This window comes from Barbus barbus (assembly GCF_936440315.1).
Source record: "Barbus barbus genome assembly, chromosome: 12".
Lineage (NCBI taxonomy): Eukaryota > Metazoa > Chordata > Actinopteri > Cypriniformes > Cyprinidae > Barbus > Barbus barbus.
The window spans coordinates 19304503-19319931 of record NC_136740.1 but is presented as its reverse complement, the minus strand read 5'-3'; the positions used below and the strand labels follow the sequence as shown (position 1 = coordinate 19319931).

Sequence of the window (15429 nt, the reverse complement as noted above, 5' to 3'; positions counted from 1 at the left end):
CTACTCATAGGTTGTTTCCCTTAGGGTGTAAACACCGTTGCTTTCAAAGCATTATTGTTTGTTTGAGTGGTGAGGTTTTTCCATTTCTGGCTCAACTGATGCAGCAGGATTTTGTTTGGTTTTCATAAATTTTTAAATATAACAGTCACCTTTTAGTTTCTTTGGGATTTAGTATTAGTTTTATTCAGAATATTGGTACCATATTGGTTATTGGCTGATATTTTTTTTTTTATTATTAATTCATCATTATATCTTACAGAATGTATTGGAAACATAATTATAATGTAACTTTTAGAAAATCAAATATCTGTTTTTATACAGTGCATTATGTTATGATACCTAAATTCACTTGTAACATTTAAACATTTATTTTTAATTTATTTAGACAAAATAGAAATGTAATAGTGGCCAGTGATATTAGTTTTTATCCATAACGAGAAAATTATAATCTGCAAAATTTTAATGTCGTTCATCACAAGTTTGTTTTAGTCTATATATACATTGAGTTTTACTTGCTTTAGTAGTATTTTGGGGCTGCCAAAGGTAATATGTTAATACCTAATATAAATTGAATATGTTTAACTACATTACATTTCTCAGGGCTATCTAGTGTCATCCTGTGGCATTTCATGTTTTTGAAATGAAATTTAAATAAAATGCAATTTAGGGTGCATTCACACGGTTCTCTTGGTTCGTTTGGTCCGGACCAAAAAACCCCCACTACATTTGGTCCTGGTCTGCTTGGCGTTCACACTGGCATTTTTGACAACGAACCTAAAGATACCGAACCTAAAGGCATAGTAATACATTAACCTGATTGGTCGGGTTGAATGACGTGTATTTGGTGACGGTACTTACCGAACATTCCAATTAATAGGTGTGTTTTAGACTTAAAGTGGCGCTGAGCAGACCGATCGGTATATGACATCAAATTACCCATTCACCGATCAGTCTGCTCAGCGCCACTTTAAGCCGAATACACCTAAAGGCCTTTCCACACTGAGCACGAAAAGCGATATGAATATCGGACACGATGACACGCTGGAATAAAACAACAGATTCCTATGGATGCTTCCACATAGACTGCGAACTTTCCCGAAAATGCGACTTTTTTCCCGAACCAGTCCAACAAATATTTTCAGTTTCGCAAAGCGAAAACACGGGCCATCCAATAAGATTTGAGGATTACATCACGTGGCCAGAGCAACTGCTGTTACCCAAAAGGTCAACGCGGTGGCGCTAAAAGCTCAGAAGACTATATTGAGCATTTTTATGACTAATTTTAAGCAGTGTAGCATTATTAAGCATACAAAGAGTGCATGTCTGCCTATTATAGATAATACAATCAAAGTAAAGTAAAGTAAGTAAAGTAAAGTAAAGTAAAGTCGTGACGTATTGTCAAGTATGGTGACCCATACTCGAAATTGGTGCTCTGCGTTTAACCCATCCAAGTGCACACACACAGCAGTGAGTAGTGAACAAATGCACACACACACACACACACACACACCGTGAACACACACCCGGAGCAGTGGGCAGCCATGCTGCAGCGCCCGGGGAGCAATTGGGGGTTCGGTGCCTTGCTCAAGGGCACCTCAGTCGTGGTATTGAGGGTGGAGAGAGCGCTGGACATTCACTCCCCCCACCTACAATCCCTGCCGGTCGGGGACTCAAACCCGCAACCTTTCAATTACGAGTCTGACTCTCTAACCATTAGGCCACGACTTCCCCCAGTCAACTATAAATCACACTCGAAAGTTATTACAAGCACTCGATGATGGTTTAAAGTGGGCTTTAAGCAAATATATTAATAATTACATTTTCAAGTGTAGCTTGATGCTAATTGTACCTCTATATATATTTATATATGTATTCTTGTAAGCATTATAGATAGTTTGTGTTTCTATAGTGTAGAACCAAACTTTACTTATCTTAATTTAATACTGTATATTGAGCAGCGGATGATGTAAAATCCATATACGAGATCCATATCTGAGGAAAAATGCATCGCTGGTCGGCACCACCTAGCGTGCAGGCGTGAATTAGCAGAAGGTGATCAATCGTTTCGCGCTCGGTGTGAAAGCAACGTTCGTCAGCGATTCGCCTCGCTTTTTCGCATTGCGCTCAGTGTGAAATGGCCTTAATGCCATCTGCTGGACTAAGCACGCTCATTGTTGCGTGTACATATGATTTAATATTTTTACCACTGGCGAACTCACGAAGAGCTCATAAAAGGCACTTTACCTCATCGTTGCTCCACGTTTGACCTCATTCCGTATCATCAAATCATCTCACTAGTGTGTAATCTTTCCCTCCGTGTTGGTGAGAATGTGTGGGAAATGTTTTTCTGGTCACAGTTGTTCTGATAGGTGTTGTCACTTATCACGCATACTCAACCTTAGCCGGCTTCGCTGTGTCTCCCTCAGGTGTGCCTGACTAATCATATTTTTAACAAAGTTACAAAAAAAATCTTGTAGTTTGTTTGACCAGATTAGGCCTCATTTTGTACTAAATATCACTTTTAATTGAGATTTCTTCTGGAAAATGATTTTGCTTTCCACATCTTGTCCTTCCGACCTTCCTGTGGTGTAACAGGTATTTGGGCAATTAAAGAATTAAAGAGTGCGAGAAGAGGACATGAACTACAGTCTTTGCTGTAATAAAATGTGCCTTTTAATTACCAAACTCCAGCATTGAGGCAAGTATATAGCAGAGGTGTAGAATAACAGAGGTATCCAGAACTGACAGACGGCAGCAGGTGAGAGAGCGCTAGAGTCCGCGTGTGCAGTAAAGGTCAGTAGGTAAGCATTCGGCCCTGAGGTTAATTGGATCGAGAGAGGAGCGGAACGAAGTCAGTTCGCTGCCTCTCAACATTCTTCACAATGAGAAAGTTGTGTTCTCCTGTTGCCATTGGTTACCTGCGATTTCTATTTTCGATGGCAATCCTGGTGCTGGTGTGGAGAGAAGGAACATCAGCTCTCTGATTGTCGAGGTGGAGGAGATTCTTTCACCTAATGGAAAAGGGCTTTTGTTTACAGAGATGCAATCACGGTCTCCTAACACTGTCGAGCTCTTAAGGTTAAGGAGTCCTGGGTTTGAGCAGAAAAAGTTTCTGTCTAGAGGTGGCACTTTTGCTAGCAGAGAGCAAGAAAGCGGTAGAAAGCTGTTTGGTCTGAGAGAGAAAAAATGGCTCTTCGGTGGCTAATCCTGAGTCAACCTCTGTGCACTGCAAACATTCCTATAGGAGTGATTCACGAAACACTTTAAAAATCATTTTAAAGTCTTTATTTTTTTCAGCCTCATTTGGTTCTAGACCTTTGACTATCTTGTCTTGTGTTGAATTACAAAAGATGATGTTTTGAAGAATGTAGCTGGCTATCACAATGAATAGGGACTGGAGCTTTAAAAGCTTTGAAAACAACACAAAAGCACCATAGAAATATCATACAAGTAGTCAGTGCAAATTTTGACCAAAGTTATCTGACATCCATAAAATAAGACAAGTTTCTCTTCTAAGTTCTCAGTTCCCATCTTTTCACTTATCTCTGCCTAACCTAGTCTTTCTCTTTTTTATATTTAATGACATTTAATGTTAAACGTAATTTTTAATGGCATGTTTAACAGCCAAATTTGATTTTATGTCTTCCCAGACAGTGAAAAGTTAACTATTAAGTGAACTCTAAACAAGTCTGAATTGTGGATATGGTTTATCTGACTCATTTTAAAGATCAAAATCAAAAAATTAATTTGTTCATGAATAGCCATCACTACTTCTTTCAGCTAGTGCTTATCAAGATTGTTAGTGAATAATGTCTTAAGTATGTCTTCGGTATATGTAGCGAACAACATAAATGCATGTATTCGGTTGTTTTAGGTGGACTATAAGTTCAGTATCTTCTTTTTTTGTTAACCCAGATATATTTTTCAGTTCTCATACTTCATCTCAATCATTATCTTTTTCTCCCTGTCTAACCTAATCTTTCTCTCTCTATCCACAGGTTACTTTCACCAAACGGAAGTTTGGTCTGATGAAGAAAGCTTATGAGCTCAGTGTGTTGTGTGACTGCGAGATTGCCCTCATTATTTTCAATCACTCAAACAAGCTCTTCCAGTATGCCAGCACTGACATGGACAAAGTGCTCCTCAAATACACCGAGTACAATGAGCCGCACGAAAGCAGGACCAACGCAGACATCATCGAGGTAACACAGACATACAAGCCCACCATGAATCCTCCCAATTTCAGGTGGCAGGAAATTGTTTTTTTGTTTGTTGGTCTCATTCGTCCTTTATTTGTTTGCTCCTTCTCTTCATTCCTTCCTTCCTGTCTTTGGTGAACCGTGTTAATTTGGTTTCAGTAGTTCAGTCAATAGCCCTATTTGGTCGGGACTAGTTTTCCCTGAGGAGGCCAGGTAAATTTGTGTTTTTTCTCACAGAAACCTTGTTAAAATCACAGAACAAATTACCTACTGTTTTCCAGCTAACACACAAGTCCTCTGAGAAAGATCCCGTCCAAATAGGAATGTCTGTAATTGCGATGACTTTTTTTCATGAAGCTTCTCCTTGTTTATTTTGACCTTTATCGAATACTGTAACCAAAGCTAAATTTGGCATTTCATTACATAGTGAACCTTCATTATGGATTTATACCATGATAATACCATGCTAATTTGACTTAATTTACATGGTACTTCTAAGAATATTATAGTATTACCACATTACCATGTCCAGAATACCTCGGTTATACCATAGTGACAATGTAAGTCCACAACATTGCAATTTCTTCAAGAAATGGCAAGGCTTTTGCATAGATAAACACTCACCCATAGGGAGGCCAGGCGCATGTGTGAGAGAGAGAGTGTGTGTGCACGTCAAGAGAGCATGAAGGGTGGTTCAGAGGCTCGTGGAACTCTATACGCTGCTGGCTAACTGCCTGGACGATGGTGGGACAGGAGAGGTAGGGACAGCTGCACCCTCTACCACCTCCTGCCTTTGGCCAGAGAGGGAAAAGTGGCTTACACACAAACGCACACACGGTGCCCATCCGGTGTCCGTCCCGTCCAAAACAAGATGGCGACTGCGTGTGTGTGGCATGTTGTTCTGGGGCGCGTAACATTAACATGAAAAGAACAGCAGCAGCGGAAAAGTGTCTCAGATAGTATAGCTGAAACGCCACTTGAATTAAAAGGATAATTCACTCAAAAATGAAAATTCTATATGTTGCTTTTTTTACATCGTTATGCACCCTAATGCAACTGTTTCCCATAATGTATAGTTCAGTGCAAATTATGAATTGGATTCTTGATTTACCAGCTCACTGGAAAGGAAGATTATCAGTGAATAACACCTTAAATTTAGGTCTTTTACTGACACAAAACTATCATATAACCTCAGCGTAAGAGTTAAAGAGTGTCTCAAATAGTATAGTTGAAATGCTGCCCGAATTAATAAGAGAGTTCATCCAAAAGTAAAAAAATTCTGTCATTATTTACTCACCCTCATAGTATTTCAAACTTGTGTTTTTTTTTTGTCTTGATGCACTTTAATGCAGCTGTTTTCGATAATGAATCATTCGGTGCTAATTGATCATGCATTTAATTGAAAAGAACCAGCTCAAAAGAATGATTTGTTTCCAAATTGGATAGAACTGGTACTCAAGTTCAATGATTTGGTTGCTTTGGTTCTTGGGCTTACTTGAGGGAAAGGTTATCAGTGAATAGCAACTTAAATTTAGGTCTTTTACTCACTTAAAACTATTATGACTTGATAGTCCAAAATGTACTGCAGTCTACAGTCGTGTGAACCAATTTTGTGCTTTTTTTGTCCAATTTGTCATTGCTATGAACTTGTTCACTGTGAACTATGAACAAATACTATACTATAGGAACTACATGATAGTGGGTAAATAATGACATAATTGTAATTTTTGGTTGAACTTTTCCTTCAAGACATCAAATGTGTACAGAAAAAGCAGTGTTTATTTCAACATTAGGTGGTCATTCCGTGCAGTTTCAAATGCAATCATCAGAGGGTGAAAACTTATGTAGAGTGTGTGATGTTGAGAAACTGATGACTCTTTTGCAGAAGCCCCCAGTGGTACAGGTGCATGTTTCCTGTTGGTTGCAGCTGCAGAAATCTCTTAAGTGTGTGTGTGTGTGTGTATGCGTGCATGCACTGTGGTAAGGGCGTTAGGCCGCTGTGGGCCACATCAGCTCAAGCCTGACTGGGCTGCTTTGTGTGTGTGTGTGTAAAGGCTGAAGGCTGTCTCATGTAATATTGAGAGGCAGAGTGGCAGTAGAGGCAGACCTGGTGCAGAGTTCCCAGTGTTTGGCCTGATGTTTTTGGGGGCAGTACCATTCAGAAGACTCTTCCTGTGGCTCATGTCCATGTCTTCTCTGCTTTACCTGGTTATTAGACTTTCAGAGACCAAAAAGAGACAGACAGGCAGGCAAACAGAGACAATTCGATGAAGTAAGGGAGATTCACTAAATGACCAATGGCTTACAATCACCCAGATAAAAACCCTCATTCACCCTACAGCTCACTGTACACACACACATATTCAGGCAGGCATGCTTTCACACTGATGCATGACTGAACAGACACATATGTACTCACACTTCCTCTCCTCTTCTCTCTTGCTACATATCTCTCTTTTTGCTCCCATCTCGCTCGCCTCGTGTTGCACGTGCCTAGTGTGTGTGTGTGTGTATGTGTGTGTGTGTGAGATTGTATGGGGGCTGCCTGCTTCTTCTGCCAGAGCTTGTTAATCTGCTTGACTGCAGATCCCAATCAGGAGAGAGAGAGGGAGAAAAAGACAGATAGGGAGAGAGAGACAGAGAGCGGGAGGTGGAGAATGAAAGAGACAGAGAGATGAAGAGTGGGTGTTTAAGGATGAAGATCCTGTAGATATCAGTTGGGATTGAAGGGAGGTGGTAAGAAGAAAAACAGAAGGCTTTGCCCTTTTTCATAAGAAGCTCAGATGAAGAGGCCGTGGGGACTTAAAAACAACATGAAATATATATTTTTAAAATTTCCTTTATAAGTGGTTGGTGTGATTCATCTTTCTAATGAAAAATATGATAATCTTTCATCAAAATGTAATAGCTTTCTATGCTTCTGAAACAATGTTTGTTTTGCTGATATAACCGAGGTCATGTGGGGGAGAAAATAATAGTATTAATATTTTCATAATCCATTTTTCACAATCCAATCAAGTCCCGCTAGATAAAATCAAGTGCTGATTTACTGAATATTCTGTTTTCGTCTTTGTTTACACTTAAAGGGACCGTTTACTCAAAAATTTAAAATCTGTCATTTACTCTCCCTTTTGTTGTTTTGAACCTATATGACATTTTTTTTGGCAAAAAAAAAAAAATTTCTTCATGTCATTGCTTTTCAAAGCACTGATATTCAATAGTGATCATGTGCATCAACCTCAAATAAAGCACTAATAAAGTAGTCCATACAACTACTTGTAAGTCTTATGAATATAATAGAGGATAACATTTAGAAGAAGGCAAAGATTTTTATTGAATACAGAATTTATTTCAGTGTCACATCATTGCACATTACTGAGTTTTTGTTTTGCCCTCATTGCAGCTTGACAGACAAGGTCCACACTGTCTTTTCAGAAAGAGCTGTGTGTCCCTGAAAATATAAAAGCATACCGATCTGAAGTGACATGAGAGTAAACAATGACAGTTTTCATTTTTAGTTAACTTTTTCCTTCACGCTGTTGCAAAATTTGTTTCATGTTGTTGTTAAACAATTAATTGAATATATTTCTACTGCTCTTTAGGAGAGCACTGGCAATCGATAAAAACAGTATTCATATTAAATTACATATTATACAATGCTAATCAATTTAGTAGTAGCATATATCTATATTTCCTAAGAAAATAGGTTTTCTTAAGGAAAACAATACCAGTGAAAAAGTTAATATTATTATTACAATAAATTTGACCAAATTAAATAAAAAAAATTAAATGTAGCATTTCTATATTTGTCAGTTAAGTCAATTAAATTAAAAAGTTTTAATTAAAGTTTTAAAATTAAGTAATTATTCAAACACACAGTAATGAAGAACAAATAAACAAGTAATCACAGTGAGTGGTTTCTCTTTTTATTATCAGCATTACAGTTTATTTATTATAATGACATAACAGACAGTGGCAGAAGCCTGCTGTGTTTACATTGATGCCATGCCAAGCTGGCATTTTGACCAGGAAGTGCACATTTATGAGCTTTCAGGAGTAACCTGTCACCAGACAGCTTTTAAGTACTAAATTGAGTGGTCTATAGTACCAATACTACAGAAGGAACTGAATTTAATTTGAGTATCGACTTGACATCAAAGTTGACATCTTTTCAAGTGTGACCATTGGCGTTAGATTGTCGAGATGAAATGACTGTGAACTCTCAACCTCTGTCTGTAAGAGATGAGAAATCTGTGTGTGCTGGACATCGGCTAAGCCCTCTTTGATATCGAGATGATGTACTCCATCTTATTCTCTCAGATCCGCCTCCACAGTGGGCTGAGCCGTGGGCTATCAGCCCAGATCAGCTGCTAAAATGACTCCATTAGCCTCATGTATGAGTTATAGTCAGACATAATGGCAGACATACTGCCTTTAAAGGAGGAATTGAGATGGAGGGATGAAGAGGAGGAGGAGTGGAGGGTTCAGAGGGGCCGCTAATCTGTCAGATGGGTGAATCTGGACGCTTTCGTCTGAGTAAGTCGGCAGGCTGCGGCGAAGCCGAGGCTTTAAGCGCATTCTCAAGGGATGGCCGCGGGGGGTTGCAGCCTTCTCTGCTTTACACGCTGCAAATGGAAGGTGACATTACAGTCTGCCTGCGTTGAGTCTGCCACACTCGAGACAGTTATTTGCACGTTTTAAGACCGTAGACCCCTCGTTGTAGATCAGTATGTCTTTTTCAATTGCAGATTCTTAAACTTTTATTTGGTCCCTCTCAAATGTTTGCTTCCATCCCACATAGGAAGTGGGAGTTTGAAAAGGCGATATGGGATGGAGAGAGGAGGGGAATAGAGGACAGAAATGAGTCAGCTCGCTAAGACGTGGAAGAATGAGAGCATTACTGGATTAGAAAAGAGAGACAAAGATACAGTGTAAAAAACATCCAGAAACATTAGAAGAAACAAAGTGAAGGTCGAGGGGTAACAGATGAAATAGTGTAAAGACAGGAAGGGGAAGCTAGAGAGAGGGATCGTACTGGGGGGGGAAGGAAGGCGGTTGCAGGGGGAGGGGCGCTACTGAACGAGGTTAGCCAGTCAGAGGCAGCGGAGCTCTGCAGGGGAATCTTCCCTTGGCAACACAAACAAGCACCCGCCCCATAAAGGAGAGACAGCAGGCAGAGAAATACAGGGACAGGTGAACAGATGGAGCCGACTCAGACAAGCTGATCAGCTGACCCACTCCTCACTGTGTGTGTGTGCCAGAGAGAGAGAGTGTTATGTATGAACGATCGAGCTAGATCAAATGCTTGCTGTGTATTTTTATTTTTTTTCCATCATTCATCAAATCATCCTCTAAATCTATAAATTATTAGCATTGCTTACTAAGGTTAATTGCTAATGCTCGTACTTGGGGTTAGGGATTTCAACAGCCCCTATTTCTAAATATTTTATTTCAGTGCTTGATTTGTGGCTTCAAAAAAACTTTTTTGTGGAGAGGTGTGTTTTTTAAGGTGTGACAACATCCTAGACTTCACCGCTTGCATTTTAGTTCATTTTAATTTATTTTGTAATATAATATAATATAATAATACAGTTGAAAAGTTTGGGATTAGTCAAATTCAGGAATGGTTTTTTAATAGATTAATACTTTGATAAGGATGCATTAAATTGATTAAAAGTGACCGTTTATGATGTTACAAAAGATTTCTGTTTCAAGTAAATGGTGTTATTTTTAAAAGTATGGGGAAAAAACTTTAGCATTTTACAATGATTTCTGAAGAATTATGCGACAGTGAAGACTGGAGTAATATTAAAATAGAAAACAATTATTTTAAATTGTAATAATTTTTTACAGCATTACTCTTTTATTGTATTTTATCATAAGAGACTTCTTTCAAAAACATTAAATCTTACTGACCCCAAACTTTAGAACGAAAAGCATTTAAAGTGTTAATTGTCCAGTTTACATTGCTGATCTGGATTACATTTTTTTATGCTTTATTTTCTTTGCACACTTTTTATGTCACTATGACCTCTGTGAGAAGGAAGAAGGCAGAGCTGAAAACTGTTTTCCATTCAGCGTCGATACCCCCATCAAAGCTACTTAGAGAAAATCTTCTCAAAAAAGACTCCAGCTGTTTTCAGGCTGAAACCGATAAACTGAGTTTCTCTCTTTTTCAGCCTCGTCTAACTTATTTCCAGCCCACGGTTGTCTATGGGCTGTGCAGTTTCATCGTTTTCCTAGTCATGGTGTAAAATCGAATTTAGCCGCTTCACTCCCTCATGAAACATTTTGCTGATGTACAGTGGTCTTGGTTTATGTGTCACACGTTACTCTGTAGGTTTAATAAATCAGTGCTGCTTCTCTGTGATTGACATTTGTGTTTCTAAATGTGAAATATGCTCCTCTCCTTTTCTTCTACCATTCCAAATGCTTTAAGACGTTGAGAAAGAAAGGCTTTAACGGTTGCAACAGTCCAGAGCCAGACGGGGACGATTCGATCGACCAAAGTCCGTTACAGGAGGACAAATACCGCAAGAGCGAGGAGCTGGACATCCTCTTCAAACGCTACGGAGTGAGTATTCCTCTTTACCTTGTCGTTCTAACCTCCCTCCTTCTCTTTCTTCCCCTCTGTCTCTCTCTCCTGTCCTCGGTTGGAAATAAACCAAGGCTCTAAACAAGAAAGAGCACCGGGATTCGGAGAGCCCAGACCCTGAGGAGCCGTTCTCCCTCACGCCTCGCACAGAGGAGAAGTACAAAAAGATAGACGAGGAGTTTGATAAAATGATGCAGAGCTATAGGCTTTCAGTGAGTACCCGTGTGAAGAGGCCTGCTTTTGGCCCGCCAACCAACTCACACAGCCTGCTGCCGGCCCGGCAATCAACTCACAGAGCACCTAGCAGCAATCTCTCACCCCATTCCCCTCCCACCACCCCTCAATCCCCTCTGAATGTGTGTGCTTGGGCAAGGAGAGGGCAGTCGGGGGCGAGTGTGGGCCGCATCCCTTTGATCCTCACAATCCACTTTTTCAAACGCGCCTGTGATTTTATAGCTGTCTTGATTCTGCGTGCTGTTGTTTCTTGTGTTCTGCGATGACTGATGCTTGTATCGCGTTTGCCAGGAATAGACTTCTGACTCATCTGGGTCCCGATTCAGGCATTGGTGAAGATAATTTTCATTAAGGCACTGTCAAGAATGCTTTATGCATGAGCCCTGCATGAGGAATCTCCTCTCAGGAGGTACAGAAACAAGAAAGTGCTGCTCGCTATCTCAACGTATCGTGGGCACGAGTTTGATATGATTTACATGGTGAACGTGATTCAACAGGATGTGGGCAGTAAAGACTGATTAGTGTAGTAAGTTTCCTCTGAAATGCTAATGGGACTGGAAATTAGACATTGCTCGGTAGCTGCATCCAAAAAGCATTTCGTCACCTGATGAAGGGCCAGTTTTCTTCTCCTTCGCCCCCCTGCTGTTCTCCGCCCAGTGCAGCGTTCACGGGCCGGAGCACAAAGAGAGTCATCCAGCACCTCTCTCTTTCTCTGCCACATAATCCCAGCATGAGTGCCTGAGGAAGCAAAGCTAAAACCTTAATCCCTCTCACTGGGGACACCCAGCAGCATGTGTACTACGAGCTCTACTTAACAGGCCGGAAAATGATCAGTTTGTAATGAGTTTTTAGATATTCACCACTAACTGTCTGACTTGGCTGTGGTGGCAATTTCAGTGGATAAAGCAGGATTGTGAGGAAATTTACTTGAGATCTTTTTTTTTGTCGTCTTTATAAAAAAAAAAAAATATTACAAAAACGTACTCATTTAAATGAGCTTTTTATTCTGAAATTGTTTTCAATTTTAACTTGAAGTAAAAAGAAAAAAAAGACTAGTAATATTTCTGTGTCGTGCACCAAACAGGAATGCAGTATACATCAGTGCCTATATCAGTTTCAAAAAATTTCAAAAGTTTGAGGTCAGCAGGATATTTGAAAAATAAATTAATAGTTTTATTTAGCAAGGATGCATTAAAAAATGAATCAGGACCTATGAAAATATTAAGCTACATTGTTTGCTGAAAATTCAGCTTTGTCATCACAGGAAGAAATTAGATTTTAAAATATATTCAAATGCAAAGCAGTTATTTAAAATCATTTTAAATACTATTGCACAATAATACTGTTTTCTGTATTTTTGATCAAATAAATCTATCCTTGGTGAGCATTCTTTCAAAAACATACAAAAAAAAACTTTTGAATGGTGTATATCAGTTGATATTAGATATTTAATTGACTCAGTTCTATCTATTTTATATTTAGATTGCATTTGCAATATCTAACACTCGCTTAAATGCAATCTTTGAAATTTAATAACACTTTTTAGCAGATCTCAAATACATTTGCCTTTCACATTTTCGTTCACAATGTTGCAAGTAGCAAGTGAAAACAGGCTCTGACTTTTGTTCAGAATCCGCTCGGCACTCCGCTTGGCTAATTAAATTTGATGATATTATATTATATAAAATTTGTGATCGCATTGTGTTGAATTACATTTAAATCTATTGAGTAAATTGACCTAAAAGGTCAATCCTCATGTACACCGTAAGCTCCAGTCCAAAGGGACTTCATGTGATTATGCTTTGCCAACTTGTTTCCCAAAACCAGTCAGTCTTTCTCACTTCACTGGTCACGCACTTCCTCAACGTCACACAGTCTCCCTTTCAGTACCAAGTGTCATTCTTATCACAGTTGTCTATCGCTTGTCTGTGACTAGACTGATATAATCTTGAGTCTGTTGTAATTATCTTCAGATGTTGAAGGCACTTCAGAAGTGTAAGATTGCACTTTCTGGCTGAGAAATTGGAGACTAGCAAACTAGATTTTTTCCGTCTTAGTGAATGTATTCAGTTGAGGTGTGTTTGGTGCTCCATATTTTAAACCAGCTGCTCGTCTCACACTAATGACCCTTCCCTCTCCTCCGCCCTCCCCGCCCTTCACCCTGCCTGGCCTGCGTGCAGTGCTGGAACTTAGTTGCAGTTTCGCCTACAGGCCGATATGCTACATGGGTTACTCCCTCCAGAACCATAGCTTGGATAAGATTAACCTGGAATATTCTTTTAAAACAGCTTTGGCTTCAGTATATTCTCATTAGAAGTCATTTCTTTGAAAACAACAGTGGTTATAGAGGACAAAATTCTGATCAAAGGTCAATCAAAGGTCAAAACCCCACTGTCACTCTTAAACCACGTTCACACCAAGAACGATAACTATAGATAATGACATTAGTTTCCACACCAGCGAACGATATCGTCTGTTTATTCTAAGCGCACGCTCGTCTGTCTCTTTAAATTCTCAAACTCGTTATAGCAGGATTGATTCTGATTGGCTGTCAATATTTTTATCGTTCATCAGCTGGAAAAAATAGTTCTGAAAGCAATTGCAACGATATCGTTTCTCTGTGCCTTTATCGTTATAGCTGTGGTGTGGACTCTTCTATTCTTTAATAATGAGAACGATTTTTAGAACCATGTCTTGATCGTTGTCTTTATAGTTATCATCCTTGGTGTGAACGGGCCTTTACACTCTTAAAACTAAAGTTTCTTTATTGACATCTAAGAAGTTCCATGTAGAACATTTAACATGGAACCTTTCCATTGCAAAAAATTATCTTTTATAGTGAAAAAAAGTTGATTTAGAATTTTAAAATGTTCTTCACACTAAAAAAAACATTGTAACATTGATCACCGAAAGGTTCTTTGGGAAACCCAAAAACCCTCATCTATAGCATCACTATGTAACCCCCTTTTTAGAATGTATATTTTTAAGAATGGAGTGACTGTAATCTACGCACTTCAAGCTACATTTTTCTTCTGAAGCTAAGACAGAGAGCCTAGAGGAGAACGGGAGAAGGACAGAGGAAGAGCCAGACTAACTCTATCAAACTGGGTCCCACTCAGAACACAGGAGGCCTAGTGCGGCCCACATTCTAAATTTAGAGGCCCTGGTTTTGCTGAAGGATCATGAGAAAATGGGTCTCCATCAGAGTATCTGGACAGTTTGAGTCCACACTGATTGCCGAAGCTGGCTAATTGTGCTGTGCAAAGCGTGAGAACAAGGATCGGCTGACTCAGGAGTTGTCACGGCCACATGCCCCTTGTTTGAAACACCTGAGCCTACTGTGCGCCGTGGGTTATTCCCTATAGCCGTATTACCAGTTTAAGGACAACTGTTGCAGACTAAAATTGAGTATAATCCTGGGCTCCAAAACAAGTGTTAAAATAAAACCATAAACACTGGATGATTCAGTGAAATCTAGATGCAAATGAAGGGAAGACTTCCTGTTCCTTTCATTTTCAACCTGGATAATTTGCACTAAAACATCAACAGGTTTACGAAAGTCTTACAAAATTAACTTTGCACCTCGTAGCGTCACGTGCTCTGCTTTGGAGATGTTTGCACAAGTCACTGCATGCTGTTAAAAACTGGTGTGTTACCATGTCTGGATGTACATGCAGGCAGGTGAGTTTAAGCCACTAACCGTTTCCCTCTCTATCTGTGCTTCTCAGTCCACAGTGCCACCGCCCACTTTCTCCATGCCAGTCACAGTGCCGGTGTCCAGTCAGAGCCCTTTGCCATTCAGCAATCCCAGCAGCCACGTCACCACTTCCTTCGTCACCTCCACTCTCACAGACCCGCGCCTGCTGTCACCACAGCAACCTCAGCTGCAGAGGAACACGGTGTCTCCAGGCCTGCCGCAGAGACCTGCCAGCGCAGGTAAAATCCTGAGCAGATCAATGGTGCTGGGTACCAGTAAGCAAAGCAGGAAGGAGGAAATAGTAACTCATGTTGTGTACATGAGCTTATAATGTTGCCCTGTGGGTGTCATTACCCAGAGCAGCTGTTTCAGAGACATACCACTGATTTATGCATAAAAATGACTGTCAAACCTTCATCTTCTCTGCTATGGAGTGGTGTCATAGTGTTCAGATTTTTTTATTATGATTATTTCTAGCTCATTTTGCAAATTTGATATCAGCTTATATTGGATTTATAAGTTTTTATTCAACAAAATCGTATAGAATTCTATTTAACATTAGTAATTAGTTAATGTGAGCTAACAATAAAAAATACATTGTGTTCATTTAATAGTTTATTAAAATCAAAAATTGTATCTGTTTATATTATTTAATGGACCAATGACACAATGAACATCTTTAATCAAACATTAAAAAAAGATTA

General features: G+C 39.5%; 1 protein-coding gene across 14 annotated transcripts in view; it reads left to right on the top strand.

The window, feature by feature from the left end:
- Window positions 1-15429, top strand: part of LOC306877643 (myocyte-specific enhancer factor 2D homolog) — a 70412-nt gene that overhangs the window by 30422 nt on the left and 24561 nt on the right. For 8 of the 14 annotated variants that reach the window (XM_079429529.1, XM_079429521.1, XM_079429517.1 and 5 more), the window contains exons 3-5: window positions 3999-4202; window positions 10639-10773; window positions 14757-14964. In XM_079429529.1, coding sequence (XP_079285655.1) covers window positions 3999-4202; window positions 10639-10773; window positions 14757-14964 — 547 coding nt within the window. Of the gene's footprint in view, window positions 1-3998; window positions 4203-10638; window positions 10774-10868; window positions 11007-14756; window positions 14965-15429 lie in introns of all 14 variants that reach the window. The other 6 variants (XM_079429519.1, XM_079429525.1, XM_079429516.1 and 3 more) reach the window with 1 other exon arrangement.